General features: G+C 35.3%; 1 protein-coding gene across 1 annotated transcript in view; it reads left to right on the forward strand.

Annotated features, from left to right (window-relative positions):
• The first annotated feature begins 2,400 nt into the window (after positions 1-2,400).
• PSMC6 (proteasome 26S subunit, ATPase 6) overlaps positions 2,401-19,483 on the forward strand; it is a 28,782-nt gene continuing 11,699 nt past the window's right edge. Inside the window, exons 1-7 of the mRNA XM_074290554.1 lie at positions 2,401-2,679; positions 3,645-3,724; positions 3,802-3,841; positions 4,506-4,558; positions 13,514-13,581; positions 13,895-14,009; positions 17,795-17,882. Of these exons, the coding sequence (XP_074146655.1) occupies positions 2,448-2,679; positions 3,645-3,724; positions 3,802-3,841; positions 4,506-4,558; positions 13,514-13,581; positions 13,895-14,009; positions 17,795-17,882 (676 nt within the window). The 5' untranslated portion in view covers positions 2,401-2,447. The remainder of the gene's footprint in view (positions 2,680-3,644; positions 3,725-3,801; positions 3,842-4,505; positions 4,559-13,513; positions 13,582-13,894; positions 14,010-17,794; positions 17,883-19,483) is intronic.

Genomic DNA, 19,483 nt, shown 5'->3' on the forward strand with positions numbered 1-19,483 from the left:
GTTTACACAGTTTACACAAACTCAGTTTACACAAAAATTATTAAATATACTATGTAAACCTTTTTCCTCATAAGCTCCTTGTTTTGTACTGTCTTGTCTTTTCCTCCATTATCTTCTATATTATAAATGATTATAGCATTATATAGTATATAAATAATTATATACATAAGTGTAACAAAAAATATAAGAAAGACAAATGATTTATGCAATGTATCTATTGGGAGACAAGAAAACTATAGCCAAATCCATCTGGAAATTCAAAATTACTCAGGTAGGTAGTAGAAAAGTCATGAAGTTGATTAGATGTTATAAGTGACTGATGAGAGCAGTTTCAGTTGAGTGATAAGTTAAATGTTAGAGGCTAAGAAGTAAGTAATATAAAGAACCTCTCCTCTTCCTCCAGATTGAATTTGGGGTTAAGCGACTTGCCCAAGGTCACACAGCTAACAAATATTAAGTATCTGAAGTTATATTTGAACTCAAGGTCCTTGGATTTCATGACCAGTTATCTACTGTGCCATCTAGCTGCCCCAAACTGCCAGTCATCTCATAGACTTCAAACAGATAACATAAATGGTAACTCCTCAAGAGTACATTCATTATTAAAGATTCAGTAACAGTATCCAAATCATTCTGGAAGGGGCTATTGAAGTTAGGATTACATATGAGCAGTGTTTAGGAGTTTTCCTAAAAAACCAAAAAACCTAAACAACTCAGCCATAAAGTGAGAAAAAAGTTCCTTAATAAACCTGATGGAATTGTAGAGTATTGAACCAATGGATAAACTGACTGGAAACAGAAAGTTACTGTCTGTAGGATCAATCATGCTCCTTGTGGACTTTAAGAAAGCAATTGTCAATTCTGAGGTGACAATTTGCTTTTTACTTTTTCAGTTGTGTCACATGGAAAAAGCTGCAAGGGAGTGGGATAGCATGGGGGCAGGATTCTTTATCTCTCCTCTCATCCTTCCATTGGGAATGACATGTTATAGCAGAAACATTGTGGTAAAGTGAAGACATCTGAAGAGTCAAATTATCAAGAGAAACTGAGATATTGGTGCCCAAAGCTGTAATCTTACTCAGCAAACTGAGAACTAAAACTCCTGATGGTCCTAGAATATGGATTCTGGTTTTTCCTAAAAATATATAGTAACTAACTACTTCAGGCTGAGCCCGAAATTGGAGATGGTGGAGGCCATGTTTAAGCATTTGAGCCACATGCCCTTTCCAGAAGCAGGCTCAAAGAGCCTATTGTTGTGACTCACCCATAGAGATATACTTTATCTCATGAAGAACAGTGAAAACATCATGGGAGACACCAGACAAGGAAAGATTTTTTTTACTAACATGTTCCCTACTAATGCTGTTTTTATTGCTATTATAATATCTCCCAGGTTTATGAGGGAGATATTTTGATAGTTTTCCTACATGCCTTTGCTTTGAGATAATTGTGTTCTGTGGAGAGGTTGGTGGTGCAGTGGGTCAGTGGATAACAGTTTCTGGGTCTGCAGTCGGGAAGACCGGACTTCAGACATTCATTAATTGAGTGACCCTGGGTAAGTCACTTAATCCTGTTTGCTTCAGTTTCCTCATCTGTAAAATAAAGTTAAAAAGGAAGGAAAACTTCAAATGGGGTCACAAAGAGCTGACTGAACTAAATAGCAAACTGTCCCCTATGGCCAACTATAGAAGGGTAAACACATGGGGAGGAGAAAAGAGGGAAGTGAATTGCTGTGAATTCAGAAGTGTTTGCATCTCCCAGGGGATCCAGTATCAGTTAGGGAAAGAGGTCAGGGCTAAGAACATATGTATGTAAAGGACTTTATAAATGCAAGTGTTATTATGACAATCCAGATGGCAGCTAATTTCAGGATAACTGACTTTCCTGATTTCTAAGAAATTAGTAGTGATGCAAGCTGTGTATAAAGGAGAAAACCCCTAAATTTCAGAAATCAACTATCTTAAAGAGCTTGAAAAATAAAGTTATGCTATTGCATCCCAGACGTATTTGGAGAAGCATTCTTTGTTACTTTGGCTCTTTGTTTTTTTCTTTTTCTTTTTACTATAAGGGGATTTTTATTAATATCCTTTTAACAGACTAACAAATAAATGCAACAAATATCCTTCCAATGCTTTTTAAACACAATTAGGTATCACCATTTGAAGTCACTTTCAAGTACAATGAGAATCTGATTCTTTTTAAAAATCAGTATTTAACAAAAAGGCCTTTCTTTTTTCAGCGGCAGGAGACAGGCTGTTTGAAGCTTGAGAGGCAACCCAGAGGACCAGTATACTTCTTGATCTTTCGGCCCTTACCAGAAGGGGGAGATGTGCATGGAGGTCAGCTGCTCGGCTCCATCAGAGGAGTCTTGCCTGCTGGTGGAAACCGAAGTGACTGTTGGGAAAGCGGAAAGAAAGTGGGAAAAGACCAAAAGGAAGGAGGAGGAAATGTGGGTGAGGAACTTGGGTAGGGAGGCGGAGCGTGTAGAATCAGTTCCATTTTTCCCTCCTCCCTCCCTCGTCCCCGCCCCTCTCCCCCCCGCCCTGGCGGCCATGGACATTCCCAGCATCCCCTATGAGAGGCGTCTTCTCATCATGGCGGACCCGAGAGATAAGGCGCTTCAGGACTACCGTAAAAAATTGCTTGAACACAAAGAGATCGACGGGCGTCTCAAAGAGTGTAAGTATTCTCCCTTTCTGCCAACGTTTTGAACCCTCCCCCCGCTCAAGTCCTCTCTTTGCCGAGGGAAAGCGAACTTCTGGAAAGTCTCTTGAACGTTCAAGACGTCGGTTGTAGCACAAGGCGCTTTGTCATTGTATTGAGTCGCGGCACCTTACAGCCGAGTGCGGCCTGGGTAGTACGCACGGAGCCTGTGGGCACGGGAGGAAGCCCAGCCTAGGAAGGGAAAAGAGGGAAAGATCCTGCCATGTTGCTTTTGAACGCCGAGTAGGTTGGAGTAGGTGCCTGTACCTTAGGACGACTTGGACACTAGGCCCCATGGGATGTGAGCTTCAGGGGTTTAGGAAAGAAAGTTCTGCGATTGCAAACGCCACAGCATAGGGAGAACACTTAACGCTGCTTACATACAGGAATCTAGCTTAAAATGTGTTTCTGGAGGAAGAAAAAGAAAAATTTTTAAAAAGCTTGGAGCTTTTATACAGGACTCTGTTACTGCCAAATTCATTTAGCTTTTTGCCCACCTATCTCCTGAACGAAAAGGGTAATAACATTTTAATACGGTATTTTTATTGAACATTTGGACTTGTTTTATCTAAATAGAAGAGTTTTGTACTTGGATCACAGAGTGATCAGAATGCAAGATGTTTTGAATTGGGGGCATTGAAACTTATTCCTAATATGTCAGTATATGTCAATAACTATTGGCAAGTAAGCCCAGTAAGCCAGTAGAAACAACTAAATTCATTAAACACACAGCCCATAAAAGTGAGGGAAAAATCAACACTCATTAAGAAACAACCTTAAGTTAATAGATGTTTATATATAATCTCTAATATTTCTTTAAAATTTTAATATGTCACGGATAAAGGTGCTTTAAATTTTGATAAAAAAACTAATCTGAATATATTTAAGTAAAATTTTTAAGTTGTAAATACTTGTTTAATATATTAATTGTTTTATTTCAGTAAGAGAACAGTTGAAAGAGCTTACCAAGCAATATGAAAAGTCTGAAAATGATCTGAAGGCCTTACAAAGTGTTGGGCAGGTAAATTGTTGATTTGGTTTGGTTGGATTACTAATTAAATTACAATTTAAATAATAACACTTTTTTCTTTTTTATAGATTGTGGGTGAAGTACTTAAGCAGTTAACAGAAGAAAAATGTAAGTAGATGATGGAAATATACAAAATACATACAGACATATAGAAAAATATATAATTAAAAAGCCACTTGACAAATTAGAATTTCCTTCAACTAGTCATTTCAGAATTGCCATTTTTAACTTGGATAATTCAAATAAAATAACATTCTTCTACAGATGATCTTTTTTAAAAATTATACAATTACGTATATGTCTGTATTATGAACTTGACAAACAAATATGGACATTGCCCTAATGGGCAAGGTCAGAAAAACAATTGTATTTGAAACTCTACCACATACAGTTTGGTGGGTCTTTTTGTATTGTCATTTTGGAGTTGTGATGTTACTGCCTTAATCAGAATTGTCTTTCACAATTGTCCTCTATAATATTGTAGTCAGTGTATGATTCTCCTAGTATTGTTCACTTCATTTTCCATCCTTTTCCTTGGGTTTCCCTGAATTCTGTCACTTTTTATCTATAATTAGTCATCATTTCTTATGACAGAATAATATTGTTTCATTTATATATCAGAAATTTTAATTTTTTTTGTAGTACATGTCTAGTAAGGATATCAGCTATATGCACAATTTTAGTGACATTTGTAGTGTTTTTCCAAATTGTTTTTTATGTATTTTTTTTAAATGATTTAAATGATTCTGGCTTTTTTTTTTTTCCTTTCTAGTCATTGTTAAAGCAACAAATGGACCAAGATATGTTGTGGGTTGTCGGCGTCAGGTAATTTAGTTTTACCATTTACCATTTACCATTTTTCTTATTTGACCAAATATATATTAATTAAATGAATTTAGAAATAATCAAATTTTAGAGCTTCCCCTCCTTTTTAAGATATAGAAACCAAGGCATGGAAAAGTGGGTAACATTCAATATTACACAACTAGTTAGTTAGTAGAGTAATCAGGATTCCCAGTTCTCTGTTTCAATATACTGTTAAGGTTTATACTATTCACTGAAATCAAGTTTGTTGTTTATTTTGGGAAGTTGTGACATTTCATTTCTTCACCTCCCATTCACTTCTTGAATTTTTGCATCAGAATTATGACCCTGCCACTCAACTAAAACTTCTCTCTCTTAAGATTATCAGTAATTTACTAATTGCTAGATATGATGGCTTTTTCCTCAATCTTTAGCTTTAACCTCTCAGGAATCCTTGATATGCCTAACTATATCCATTCCTCATTCCATGTAGAAGGCAGTTTTTTCAATTTTTATGATTATATTTTCTTGATTATTTTACCAACTCTAATTGTTCTTTCACAATTTCCCTTGCTTTACAGTTATCCACGTCCTTTCCTCTAAATGTGGGTTCACTCTAATACTTTGTTGTGGGCCACTTTCTCTGTATCCTGCCTTGCTTACAAACTACCCACTTTGACAATCTTAAACATATAGTTTATATTTCCACAGATAAAACATAAAACAGATTGTCCTTACTGACTCCCTTGAAATTAATCTTTGATGTTTACCTTATATTTTTCTTGGTTCTTATATGTCATCTTTTCTATTAAAATGTTTTGCAACAAAATCCTGACAGAGTCTGACAATTTATTGTCCTTTTCCTTTTTCATTCAGGATTATCCTCAGCTCTGCTGGGCATGATTATTTTTTGGCCACAACTCTTAATTCTTTTGCTCTTAGACATAGAGTATTCTAAGACCTATGTTATTTTAATGTAGTCACTGCTAGGTGGCTGAGTGATTCTATTTGTGACTGCCATATTTTAATTATTTTTTTTCCTTTAAAATTTTAATATGTCACAGATAAAGGTGCTTTAATATTTTCTTTTTGATGTAGGAGCTTCAGAATGTAGCTATGATGTTTCTGTAGACATTCCTAATAGAATTACTTTGGATTTTTTTTTTTTCCTATCTCTACTTTCTCCCTCTTATTCTAACACTTCAGAAAATTTTTCTTTTAATTCTGTTAGATCAAGATTTTTTTTTTTATTATAACTTAGGAAGTCTAATCCTTTTTTTTTTTCTTGATCTATTCTCCAGAAATATTTTTTAAAATGAGATGTTTTGGTTTTAATTCTTTATATTTTGTTTTATTGTTTCTTGTTCTTACATAGCTTCACTGGCTTTCTCTTGCCTAATTCTAGTTTTAAAAGGGTCACTTTCTTAAGATTCTGGGTCTTTTTCTAGTTGGTTGACTTTCTTTACATAATCTTGTTTTTCTTGGAATTTTTAAAAAACTTTTTCCTCAATCTTTTTCATTTGATTTTTTAAAAAATCTTTGAATTGTTCGATGAATACTTTTGGGGCAGGTGCCCACTTGACATTTGGTGCAGGAGAGACTTTTTGTATTAAAGTATCCTCCTTTGAAGATGAACCCTGATATCCCTTATTCCTATAGTAACTTTCTAAGGTTGGATTCTTTCTACCTTGACTAATTGACTAATCATTTTGTAGCAGATTGTTAGTGTAATCACCTTGTACTGTAATCATCCTGTTGCTCAGACATTCTTTTAGTCCCTCCAAAATATACCAAATGTGTGATCTTCACAACCTATTCAATTTTCAAAACAAAAAAAAAAGCCCTCAGTACTTGACAGTATTGTCTGGGAAAACAAATTCCCACATTGACCATATCTGAGTTTGTATATCTCTTTTCTTAAGTGACTTGTGTCATCTTAATTCTTTTGGATGCTCGTTTATCGTTGTATTGTTCAGAGTTCTAAATTCTTTGTGTTTCTCAGTAATTTTTGTTATTAAATAAATTATTTTCCTACTTGTGTTCACTTTGGTCTTTCATAAAATGTTTCCCCAGTCATGTTTCTCTTCTCATTTTAACTGAATTAGATTTATTTAAGCAAAATTTTTTCAATTTTATGTGACCAATATCTTCTGAGATTCTCTCTGTCCCTTGTTTGATTTCCAAGAAAGCTCTAAATGTGGTCACAAAGTCAGACACAAATGAAAAATGAGTAAACAAAGTAGCATTTTATCATCTTTCCAATTCGCAACTTTAAAAAATAACCTTAGTTGATATAATTTCTCTTCCATATCACCTTTGGTTCTGTTCCTTCTATAATTTTCTAAAAGCAGTTCAGAGAAACTGACCAATTCTTCAACTGAGTGAAAGTATACTCAGTATTTCATATCTATGATTCCCTCATTTCTGCAAAGAACTTCAGTTTCTTTCTTTCTTTTTTTTTTTTTTTATTTTACTTCTTTCCCTATTTTTTCTTTCTTTTTTTTAATTAAAGCTTTTTATTCACAAAGCATATGCATGGGTAATTTTTCCACAGTGATCCCTGCATAACCTCCTGTTGCAAATTTTCTCTTTCCCTCCTCCTCTCCCCCAACCAGCAGGCAGTCCAATACCTGACAGGTTGAATATATGTACACATATTCATACAGCCATCTGGTTGCACAAGAAAAATCAGATCAAGAAGGAAGAAAAAGATAAACTGAGAAAAAAGAAACAAAATTCTTAATAATAACAGCAAGAGTGAGAATGTTATTCTGTGTTCCATGCTCTGTTCCCATGGTTCTCTCTCTGGGTGTAGATGTTTTTTTTCATCACTGCACAAGTGGAACTGGTCCGAATAATCTCAATGTTGGAAAAGAACCACGTCCATCAGAATTGATCATCATATAGTCTTGTTTTTGCTATGTATAATGATCTCTTGATTCTGCTCATTTCACTTAGCATCAGTTCATATGGGTCTCCATGCCTCTCTGAAATCATCCTCCTGGTCGTTTTTTGTAGAACAATAGTATTCCATGGCATTCATATACCATAATTTATTCAGCCATTCTCTAGTTGATGGGCATCCACTCAGTTTCCAGTTTCTTGCCACTACAAAGAGGGCTGCCACAAACATTTTTGCACATGTGGGTCCCTTTCCCTCCTTTAAGATCTCTTTGGAGATCCAGTAGAAACACTGCTGGGTCAAAGGGTTAGGGTTTGATAACTTTTTGAGCATAAGAACTTCAATCTCTTAACTGTTTCCCAACATCCATTCCTCTCGGTTATTATTATATGGAATTTATTTCAATTTTTTGGTCTTTACCTTTATATGATTATACTTTTTGACTCCACAATCAGTGACTGCATCCACCAATTCTTTTATAACTGACTCTTGGAAGTGAACTCATAAAGAGCAGATGGTTGCTTTTTTAGTCTCTTCCTTTTTATTTTTCCGATCTACCCCTTATTAGCCAATTTTTGTTTGAGAAAGCAGAGTAAGTTTTGTGTAAAGCAGTCACTTGTCTCCATTGCCTATTATCCTGCCCATTCTAAATAGTTATTCTTTCCCTTTGGATAGTAATGCCTTTTCCAAAATAATTTAAAAAGTAAAACTAAAACTTTTTCTAGCCCTTTTTTCTCATTAGGCTTAAGTTTATTGGATTTGAACACTATTGATACTCTTCTTTCAGGACCATGTCTTTCTTTTATATTCATCTTTCATTATCTGCATTGCTTCCATCTGTGAGTATGTGTGTGTACACGTGTGTATGTGCATTCGCACCCCAAAATCTAAGTAAATTGAATTCAACAAATTCAAATTTGATTTAACAAATTTAATTCCTACTGTGAATAAGTTCTTGTATCTGCTTCTGAGGTTACCTAGGCTGAAACAAAACTCTCCCTATCCTTGTGACACATATTCTGGGAGAAAATGGGAAAGGAAAGAGGACATAATAGGTATACTAATGATTATAAATCCTACAAATAGAAGGCATTAGCAATTGAGATCAGGATAGGCCCTGTGAAAGGGGTTGTGTTTGAAGAAAGTTAGTGATTCTAAGAAATAGAGTTGAGGAAAGGCATTATAGGCCTAAGAAAAAGCCTGAAGATAAGAGATGTAAATTTGTGTATGGCAAACAGCTTGTAGGCCAATTTTATGAGAATAGAAACTTTCAAAGTCTCTAATATGAAATTTTTATGGCCAGTCTGAGAATTTTGTATTCTTTAATTTTAGTAGAGGACTGAGAGGACAATTATCTTAGAATATCAATTTGACAGCTGTAGGCAGGGATGGATTACCTAGGGCAAAGGATGGAAGCAGGGCAACTAGTGAGAATGCTATTATAGTAATCTGGGCAAAAGGTCATGGAGAGCTCAAGCATTAGTTCTGTGGGTGAAAAGACAGATTGATGCAAAAGATGTTTTGGAGGTAGAATTAACAAGTCTTGTCATAATGTATGGAATGAAGAAAAGAGAATTAGCACAGATTGAGGTTGTGAACCTGGGTAACAAAAAGGATATTTGGATTCTCAACAGAAATGGTACATTTTCAAGGAGAACTAGTTTTGGGAAAACTATGAAGAATGCTGTTTTTAGATATTTTGAATCTAAGATGTTTGTGAAAATTGTGATGTGATGCTACAACTCAGAAAAATGAGCTGAACGTGTCGGTTAGTTTTCTGCATAGTGTACTTGAATTATAATATTACTTCTTCTGTTTATATTTGCTGTTTAATCATACTCCCTAATCCCCTCTGGTAACAGAAGTTCCTCGTGTGAATAGATATTTATATATAATGGTTTTTCTGTCTATTCTATCTGAATAATTTATACCTTTCCAAGCCATAATCATGGTTCTAATTCCAGCAAATTGGTGGAATTTTCCTTTCCTTCTTACAATAGCATCAAGAAAAGCTAATTTCCTTGTTGGCTTTATAAATTGGCATGTAAAACATACATTAGAGCCATGGCTGTCTCTTTTTCTTGGCATTTATCTCCTAAGAATTTCTTTTCCTACAATATAAGATGACATTTTTATAATAAAAGATTTTTTTTTTTTTTTTTTTTAATTATCAAACATAGTTGAGTCTTATGGTAATCCTATAAGGTTGGTACTACAGGCATTATCCTCATTTTACTAGTGAGGAAAATAAACTCAGAACATTTTGTCCAGGGTCAAAGAGTTAGTGAAGCAACATACAAACTCCAATCTTAATGACTTTGGTTTTAACATTGACTTTTTATTTCTGATGATCTCTCATCTTTTTTTCAGTTTTTTTGCCTTTTGTTTAGACATCATAGGCAAATATATATTCATTAGCCCTTGTTTCATACACTCTCTGGTTAGGAGCTTGTCATTATTATATTTTGAGTTGTGTTTTCCAGAATTCCAAGTCCTCTTTTCATATACCATAATTTAGTCAGCTATGCTCTTTGAAAAGAGAGTGTCAAAATGGATATTGAATTTGGAGTGAAGGAGATCTGGGTTCATATTGTTTCTTTGACATAAAACATCTCAGCCTCAGTTTCCTTATCTCCAAAATTGGGGTGATAATTCTTGTATCAGTTTCAAATGAGATGATATATGTAAAGTACTTTGTACTTTTAAAAACCACTTTACTGGAGTGAGCACTTTCTCTCTGACTCTTCCTTGCCAACATTGGCCACCAAATCCGACCGAGCTTGAGCATGTTCAGCCATGTCCTTCTATATCATTGGCAAGGCTAACAAGCATCTCGACTTAATCTCCCATTTTTGTTTTTATTAAATCCAGAATCTTAGAATAAGCCAAGATCAATTGATTATATGAGTTCTCTTGACTTAAATGTGATTTATATTAAACTGAAGAAAGAAGGCGCAAAATTCAGAATGAAAATTATCCTTTTTCAAATTTTCTAAAGGTGATCTATATGATTTTTTTAAAGTTTTTTTTTTTTTTTTTTTTTTTTGACATATGTTGGATATAAGTACAAGGTGATTACAAGAAGAGCGTGAGAGAGGAAGAGAAGGCAGTATTAATTAGAAAGGTGTGCTAGATGAACACTTGAATTGAGAGTAAATCTTGAGTTGATGAAATACAGAATGCCAGGACATACTTGGGGCAGAAGGAGTAAAAGATGATAAGCACAGGAGAGAGATCTCATTCTTGGGATCCCTTGATAATGAATTTCCCTGTGTAGGGTTAGATAGAAGTTTGTGGACTCCTCCAAACCCCAGTGCTGTATACTCCCTGTTCCTCTATTGGGGGCTAGAAGAGGGCTCTAGGATAGCAAGGGGACCTCCTCTTTTTTCATAGTGCTTGCAATTTAACTTAAACCTTGGGAACAGCCAGTGAACAGAAGAGCGAGGAGAATCTCAAAGGGCATCTCCATTTTTCAGGCATTGCCCCATGAAGGGAAGATGCTAGTTTGGGACCCTTCTTAGTGAATACTGGTATGAGAATGCCTCCTGGGAATGAAGGGTTAACCATCTTGTTGAAGACAGCAATGATATTCTCCCTGCTGAGTAATTGAGGCATTGGTCTTCAAGAGAATTCCCTCAGACAGGTCAAAGGTAGTATTGAAGTCTAGACTGAGGAGTAGAGCAGTTCTGCATAGAGAATGGGCCTAGGGGCAGCCAGCTTTTGAAAACAACCTTTCAGAGGAACGGTGGAAAAAGGGACTACAAAATGCAGTCATCCTGAGGGGTCCTGAGTCCTGGAGAAGACCCTGCTTGAGACAGAGAACCATTTCCTATGTGGGACAAGGACTTTGCTAATAGGTCCCCAGTTTAGAGCAAGAGTGGCTATTCAGTTCAGGTGGGCTTGATTCCTCTGATTACCTCTTCCTTGAAATCTGAGAGTTTGGGATGAGAGGGTTAAAAAAGGTGAAAGCCCACTCAGACTTCTTGCCATGGTTTGTGCTATGGGGCAGAAGATGTCAGAGTGATGTCTGAATAGCTCTTGGTATAGAGGTACACCTCCAGTTGGTCTGGAAGTATCAGCTACTTCCTCCCTCCCTATGGCACTATCTTCTTGTCTGAACCAACTGTTTCTTTGCCTTAAACTCCCAAGACCATGTCTGGTGACAGGAGGTTGGTTTTTGAGAAGAGAATATTGTCACTGGACCAGGAAGCCAGGATAGAAGTCTGTTTTAGCTCTTTTGTGGTCCTTTCATTCCTCTTCTTGATTAGTTCCTGGGGCTTGAGAACTGAGAAAGGATCTAATCACTTTTTTATCCTCCAAAAATAAGGAAATATTAGATTTTTCTCTCATATTGCATGAAAGCATCTTGGACTTAACATGAACAAATAATTAAAACTTAGGGAGGAAAAATACAATGTAAATCTCAATTATTTTCCAAACTCTTCTTTTTTTTTTTTTTTTTTTTTCCCCAAATAAAGCTGTGATGAAAAATACCAACCCAAACCCTTTAAGATCTTCACTTTATTGCCCAATTCTTTGTAATCTTTAGCTGTGCTTTTAGAGTTATTTTGGCAACATTGTTTGTTCTTTTTTTTTTTCTTTTTCTGAGGCTGGGGTTAAGTGACTTGCCCAGGGTCACACAGCTAGGAAGTGTTAAGTGTCTGAGACCGTATTTGAACTCGGGTCCCCCTGAATTCAGGGCTGGTGCTCTATCCACTGCGCCCCCTAGCTGCCCCAGCATCATTTGTTCTTATGTTTCTAACATAGTAGGTAGTGCTAATCAGGTATAACAAATATAGGAAGGTTGTCACATCCTGGATACATAAACCAGAAAAAATGCAGCAGGCTTTTCTTGGGTCAGGTGTTTTAAGTACCAATTAATTGGGGGAGGGGTACTCAATCATCATTCATTAATTTTCTTCATATGGTCAGTTCTCACCCTTATTAGATGGCCTCTCCCCTGGGAAATTTAGAAGTCTAGAACTAGAGTTAGAAGTGATCTGAGAAGTCATCTAGTCCAGTTCCCTCATTTTACAAGTGAGGAAACACATGGAGGGAGTGTTAAGTGATTGTGTCCAAGATCACACAACTAGTGTCAGAGGTAGGATTTTGAGCGATGGTCCTTTAATTCAAGCAGCTTCATTCTTTTCTGATTTACTTCTTCCTTTATGTCTCATTTGCCCTCCCTCCAAACTCTGGACAAGAGTCAGATTTTGTCTTTGCTACTTTAGAATTTTTTTTTCCTCTATTTTCACATTAAAATCTTTTACATTGTTTTTATATGGTGGACAGGTATTCATCTTTTAGGAAGGAGACTAATCTATATGTTCTTTGACTGTAGACAATACTTGGCTGTTGCAGAAATAGAAATAATCTCAGTTTCTATTAAGATCACTGCAAGATTTTTCTGACAACACATTGGCCGCATTCTCTGCTCCTTAGTGATTCTTACTTTAGTGACAGCTTGATGACCATATTTCAATTTAGGATCATACCTTAAAAGCTGAAAAAGACATTAGATTTGGTAATTGAGATAAAAAAGGCAAATGTCATACTGAATTTATGTAAGTAATAAAATCTCATAATCTCTTATCCTGTTTTATCTATTCACATGTTTGCTTGAATCAAATGAAGCAGTATATATAAAGTTTGCCATCCTCAAGGACTTTATACATGTTAATTTAGTATTATCAACAGCTATTTGTAATTTTAGTCTTAGAGAATTTCTAGTGACACTGAGTAGTTAATTGACTTTCCCCAGGGTCAGATAACCAGTATATGTTAGAGGCAAGTCCTGAAGTGAGATTTTTCTGATCTAACATTGGCTTTCAAGCCATTACTTAAGACTGTCATTTAGAATGGGATATACATTGAAATTCGTATTATGTGCCTATCTATTAGATATACAATGACATACAGAAAAGAAGTTATATAGTGATAATGTTATTGCAAATGAAGGGGTAAAAATATAAATTTTATTTGTATAATTCAGTCTTTTCCTGCCCATAAGTTGTATTTATTCATGTTTGCTTCATTTAATGTTTTTATGTCATACTTTTACTTTACAAAATTAGCTTGACAAAAGTAAGCTGAAACCAGGGACAAGAGTTGCTCTGGATATGACTACACTAACTATCATGAGGTAGGTTTCAAAAATCATGTTTTTGTAATTCATTCTTTTATTTTCATGAAAATAAAGTTTATCTAAAATAATTTATGATTTCCTTTATCACATAAGAAAAATATCTCCTTTTTATTAATTTGTATTAACTCTGCTTGATCTTCCTAGTTCATTAAAATAGGAAGCAATAGTTAAATGACTAATTAATAAAAAATTTTCCTTAAATGATTACTTCATAAGATAGAGCCCCCCCCCCCCTTTTTTTTTAGCCACGTCTGTAGTTTAAAAGAAAATAATGTTTTTTAAAATAAATATACCTATTTTAACTTTACAGATATTTGCCCAGAGAAGTTGATCCACTGGTTTACAACATGTCTCATGAAGACCCTGGAAATGTTTCTTACTCTGAGATTGGAGGGCTATCTGAACAAATCAGAGAATTGAGAGAGGTATATAATTTTCTTTTTTCCCTGAAGTTAACATTAGTGATAGTTTTAGTATGCATGAAAGAAAGTAATGGTATGACAATATTGTTAATAAATGATGGTCGCTTATGATAAACCAATTTCTATCTATAGCTGTGAGAGAAGGCCAAGTGTGAAAAATATAAATGTTATTAGGTAATTTGGAGACAAATGGATAGCAAAAAAAAAAAAGAGTAAAATAGTCTTCTTTTTTGCTTTGCTAGGAAGAAAAGCGAAAATGTTAATTATCATTCAAGAAGCAATATGGTATAATAAAGGAGAGAGAATTGTCTTGGAATCAGAAAAACCTGATTCCAAGAATGACTTCTGACACATATTGTCTCTTTGATCCTGGACAAGTTACCTCATATTTTAGGGCATCAAACAACTTTCTAAAACAATAAGTTACAGAGAAGGTACTGGCCTCCATTAGCAGGAGCTCACACACCTGGTCATATCCAAAAGAAAAACTTGGGTTCTGCCACTTGGTTATTTTACATTACAGTTACAACTTGTTAAAATAATTTAATCTTGGAATTAGTACTATATTATTTTCTCTGTCAGTATTAGAATAATAATAAAGATAGGTTTCTATACTTCAAAATATATTAAAGTTATTTCCTGCTGTTTAATAAAATAATTTAGGAGTGGCTTTTCTTTAGCTTCTTAGAGGTGAAATTAAATTATAGATTTATCTTGAATTACATACTAGGTCCTGAAAAATTGTAAAGTGACTCATTTTCTAGTTGATTTCATTATAATTTGATATCTATTCCCACATTTCCTAATCTGTACTCTATAGTCTGTTAAGAGTTCAAACCTGGGGGCAGCTAGGTGGTGCAGTGGAGAGAGCATCCGCCCTGAATTCAGGAGGACCCGAGTTCAGATCTGGTCTCAGACACTTAACACTTCCTATATGTGTGACCCTGGGCAAGTCACTTAACTCTAGCCTCAGGGGGGAAAAAAAAAAGTTCAAAACCTATTCTACCCATCAGCAAATCTATAACAGGTAAATTATCCCTTGCTCTCCTAATTTGCTTATGGTATTACCCTTTATATGTAAATTATTTGACCTGATTTTGGTATGGGGTGTGAGATGTAGGTCTATGCCAAGTTTCTGACATGTTATTTTTTCCAGTTTTCCTAGCAATTTCTCTGAAGTAGTGAATTGTTACCCCTGAAGCTGGAATTTCAGGGTTTATCTAATACTAGATTACTATAATTACTATAATCATTGATTATTATAACATGTATCTAAAGTATTCCAGTGATCTATCACTGTTTCTTAGCCAGTATCAAATAGTTTTTATGATTGCTGCTTTATAGTACAGTTTTAGATTTAGTACTGCTAGGCCACCATCCTTGGTGTGTGTTTGTTGTTGCTTTTTTTTTTTTTTTTTTTTTTTTTTCATTAATTCCCTTGATATTCTTGACCTTTTCTTCTTCCAGATAAATTTTGTTACTAATTTTTTTTTACCTTTACAAAATAATTTTTAGCAGTTTGATTGTTATGGCATTGAACAAGAAGATCAATTTAGGTAGAATCGTTTTTATTACATTAACTTGGGCTACCCCATGCGCAATTGATATTTTTCCAGTTGTTTAGATCTGATTTTTATTTGTGTGAGAAGTGTTTTGTAATTATGTTCATATGCTTCCTGAGTTTATTGTAGAAGTTGTCAGATCCTGGGTAATCCTGACAGTTACTCCTTGATTTTTGAATTGTTTTTATCTGGCAGCTTGCAGTATTTTTCCTTGAAATTATAGTTCTGGAGTTTTGCAACAGAGTTCTTTGATGGGATCTATTTCCAAAGGTGATCAGTGGATTCTTTCAGTGACTATTTCCCCCTCTGTTTCTAATTTTCCTTAAAGGGGTAGTTAGTTTTCCTTTATAATCTCTTAAAGAATGCTATACAGTACATATATGGTATTTAACTTATACTTTCATATATTTAACATGTATTGGTTAGCCTGCCATCTGGGAGAAGGGGTGGGGGAAGGAGGGGAAAAGTTGAAACAAAAGGTTTTGCAATTGTCAATGCTGGAAAATTACCTATGCATAAAATTTTTGTAAAAATAAAAATTAAATTAAAATTTTTAAAAAAGAATGCTATACAGGCTGCCCTGTTCTAGGGTGGTGGTGGTGGTGTTTGGCTGAGGCAATTTGGGTTAAGTGACTTGCCCAAGGTCACACAGCTACAAAGTGTTAAGTGTCTGAGGCTAAATTTGAACTCAGGTCCTCCTGACTTTAGGGCTAATGCTCTATGCACTTTACCACCTAACTGTTCCCCTCCCTTTCTAGTTTTTAAATGTGTGATTTTCTTCAATTAACTTTTGTATCTCTTTCCATTGGTTAATTATACTTTTTGAAGGTGGTGTTTTCTTCAGTGGATTTTTTTGCATTTGGCTAATGGCATTTTTTAAGGAAGAATCTTCCTTTTCTAAGCTGTTGACTCTTTCTTGCATGCCTCGTTTCTGTTCTCATTTTTCTTCTACCTCTCCTATTTGCCTTTTAAAGTTTTTTGTGAGCATTTCCAATAAGCTTGGGACCAATTCATATCATTCTGAAATTTCCTCTGTGGGAATTTTGTCCTCATCTGAGTTGTTTTGGTCTTCCCTTGTCACCATATTAGCTTTCTATGGTCAAAGTGGGAGGTTGGTTTTGTTTTTTTTATTTATTTTTTGTTTTTTTTAGTAATATCTCTGTCTCTCTCTGCTCCTGGGGTGAAAGTGACACTGTCAAGCTTCCTGTGCAACTCTTGAGTCTTGACTTTGAGCATAGAGGCTGCTTGTGTTTACTGTTTTGCTCTCAGCTTTGGATAGCTTTATCTGCTAAAGATAAAAAGAAAACAAAGTGCAAGCATTGAAATAACAGAGAGAGTGAAAATGCTATGTTGTGATCCACATTCTGTTCCCATGGTTCTCTCTCTGGGTGTAGATGGCTCTCTTCATCAATGAATAAGTGGAACTAGTTTGAATCATCTCATTGTTGAAGAGAGAGCCACATCCATTAGAATTGATTGTCGTATAGTCTTGTTGTTGCCAAGTATAATGATCTCCTGGTCCTGCTCATTTCACTCAGCATCAGTTCATGTAGGTCTCTCCAGGCCTCTCTGAAATCATCCTGCTGGTCATTTCTTTGTTTTTCTTTTTTTTTTTTTTTCTTTTTATTAATTTTATAATTATACTTTTTTTTTTTTTTTTTGACAGTATATATGTATGAGTAATTTTTTTGTAACATTATCCGTTGTATTCATTTTTCCAGATTTTCCCCTCTACTCCCTCCCCTAGATGACAGGCAATCTCATACATTTTGCATGTGTTACAGTATAACCTAGATATAATATATGTGTGTAAATCCAATTTTCTTGTTGCACGTTAAGTATTGGATTACGAAGGTATAAGCAACCTGGGTAGATAGATAGTAGTGCTAATATTTTACATTCAGTTCCCAGCGTTCCTTCTCTGGGTGTAGTTATTTCTGTCCATCATTGATCAGCTGGAAGTGAGTTGGATCTTCTTTATGTTGAAGATATCCACTTTCATCAGAATACATCTTCATACAGTATTGTTGTTGAAGTATATAGTGATCTTCTGGTTCTCCTCATTTCACTCCTGCTGATCATTTCTTACAGAACAATAATATTCTATAACATTCTTATACCATAAATATATTCAGCTATTCTCCAATTGAAAGAGGTTTTTAATAAAATAGAACTTTCTGCAGTTTTATTAACTCTCTCTCCTGCACATTTTTACTCTTGTCTTAGGTAATAGAATTACCCCTCACAAACCCTGAGTTATTCCAGCGAGTAGGAATAATACCTCCAAAAGGTTGTTTGTTATATGGACCACCAGGTCAGTATATACTTTGTTCTTTTCCTCCCTCTTTCTTTCTTCCTCCCCCCCTCCTTCCCTCCCACAATTGAAGTTAAGTGACTTGCCCAGGATCACACAGCCAAGAAGTGTTAAGTGTCTGAGGCCAGATTTGAATCAGGTTCTCCTGACTTTAGGGCTGGTGCTCTATCCACTACATCAACTAATTGCCCCTTAATATATATACTTTGAATGTTTATTATATATGCTGCAATTTTTGTGGATTATATATATGCTGCAATTTTTGTGGTCTGCTTACCTATTTTGAGTCTGTTGTATTATCTTGAGCTTTTAAAGATACTCAAATTATTGGAGGATTTCAATAAAATTCTATAGGACCTAGTATTCAAAGGGAGTACTAGAGTATTTACAAAAGCTTTCATTTCTTGCTCTGGAGTCATACAAAGAACACAGGAGAAATAGACAAACTGTTATGGATTGTTGTAACAATATTCCTCCCTCAGAAACAGTATATTATCTCTTCAGTTTGTGTAACGAGCTGTCGTCTCTAGAAGCTGCCGGATCGCTCTCTGGGAAGAGATCTGCTGTGTCTACTCAAATCTTTAAGACAGATTCTTCTTCCTGTAACGAACCGTTGTCTCCAGGCAGTTGCTGTTAACTCTTGTCCAAAGAAGTGACTTCCCTTCCTGCAGAGAGCCCCGTCAAGCCTGATGCAATTCAGAGTCTTTCTTCTTGAATCCTGGCTCTGAATCTCCTCCAGCTCTTATCCTTCTCCAGGCCGATCTGCTCTTCAGGCACAGTGCTCTCTCTTTTATTCTCCCAGAGAATGGGCGTGGGATAATGCAAGGGCTTCTGGGAAGAACCACCCCAGCCAATGGGCTTGCTCCTTCTACCAAGTCAACCTGAGTTCTCACCTTGTAACTATCCAGACAACCTCAGTTCTCACTTAGTAATCCTAACATCTCCCCCTTTCTTTTGATTTAGAACATAGGACAGTCATGACCTTGAAACATAAATCCATCAATATGGGAAGTATTACAGATAATTACATAAATGACCTTGAAACATAAATCCATCAATATGGGAAGTATTACAGATAATTACATAAATTACATAAGCATATAGTAACATAGTAACATAACACATGCTAGAAGTATATAACATAATCATAAATTGAAAATTTATAAATGTCCATAAGTCCATTGTCCATTAGTCTCATCTTGTGTGAGGAAGTCCAATGATTCCTGCTGGTTTTAAAGTTCTTTAACAGTCTTCTTATTATCCATGCTCTTTCAGTGTCAGATGTTTCTTAGATCTTCTCCTTTATTTTGAGGTCTTTCTCTTTTTCTGTCTCTCTCTGATGGACAAGGCGAATATGACTCGTTGGCACCCATCTGATTCCTTCTCCTGCTGAAGAAATACAAGCAAACCCTCTCTCCCAAGCAGTTAACCTATCTAATTACCTTCTATTTACCACTTTCTAAATCTCTTCTCATCATCTGGCAATTACATTGGAATTGTTTGCACTGGACACAGCCCTGTTGGTTTAAAAGGCCTGTATTCTCCCCAAGTGTAATCCATTTTTGCAATCTGATTGCCTTTTGGCTCACTTATCAGGTAAT

This window comes from Sminthopsis crassicaudata, chromosome 2, assembly GCF_048593235.1.
Source record: "Sminthopsis crassicaudata isolate SCR6 chromosome 2, ASM4859323v1, whole genome shotgun sequence".
Lineage (NCBI taxonomy): Eukaryota > Metazoa > Chordata > Mammalia > Dasyuromorphia > Dasyuridae > Sminthopsis > Sminthopsis crassicaudata.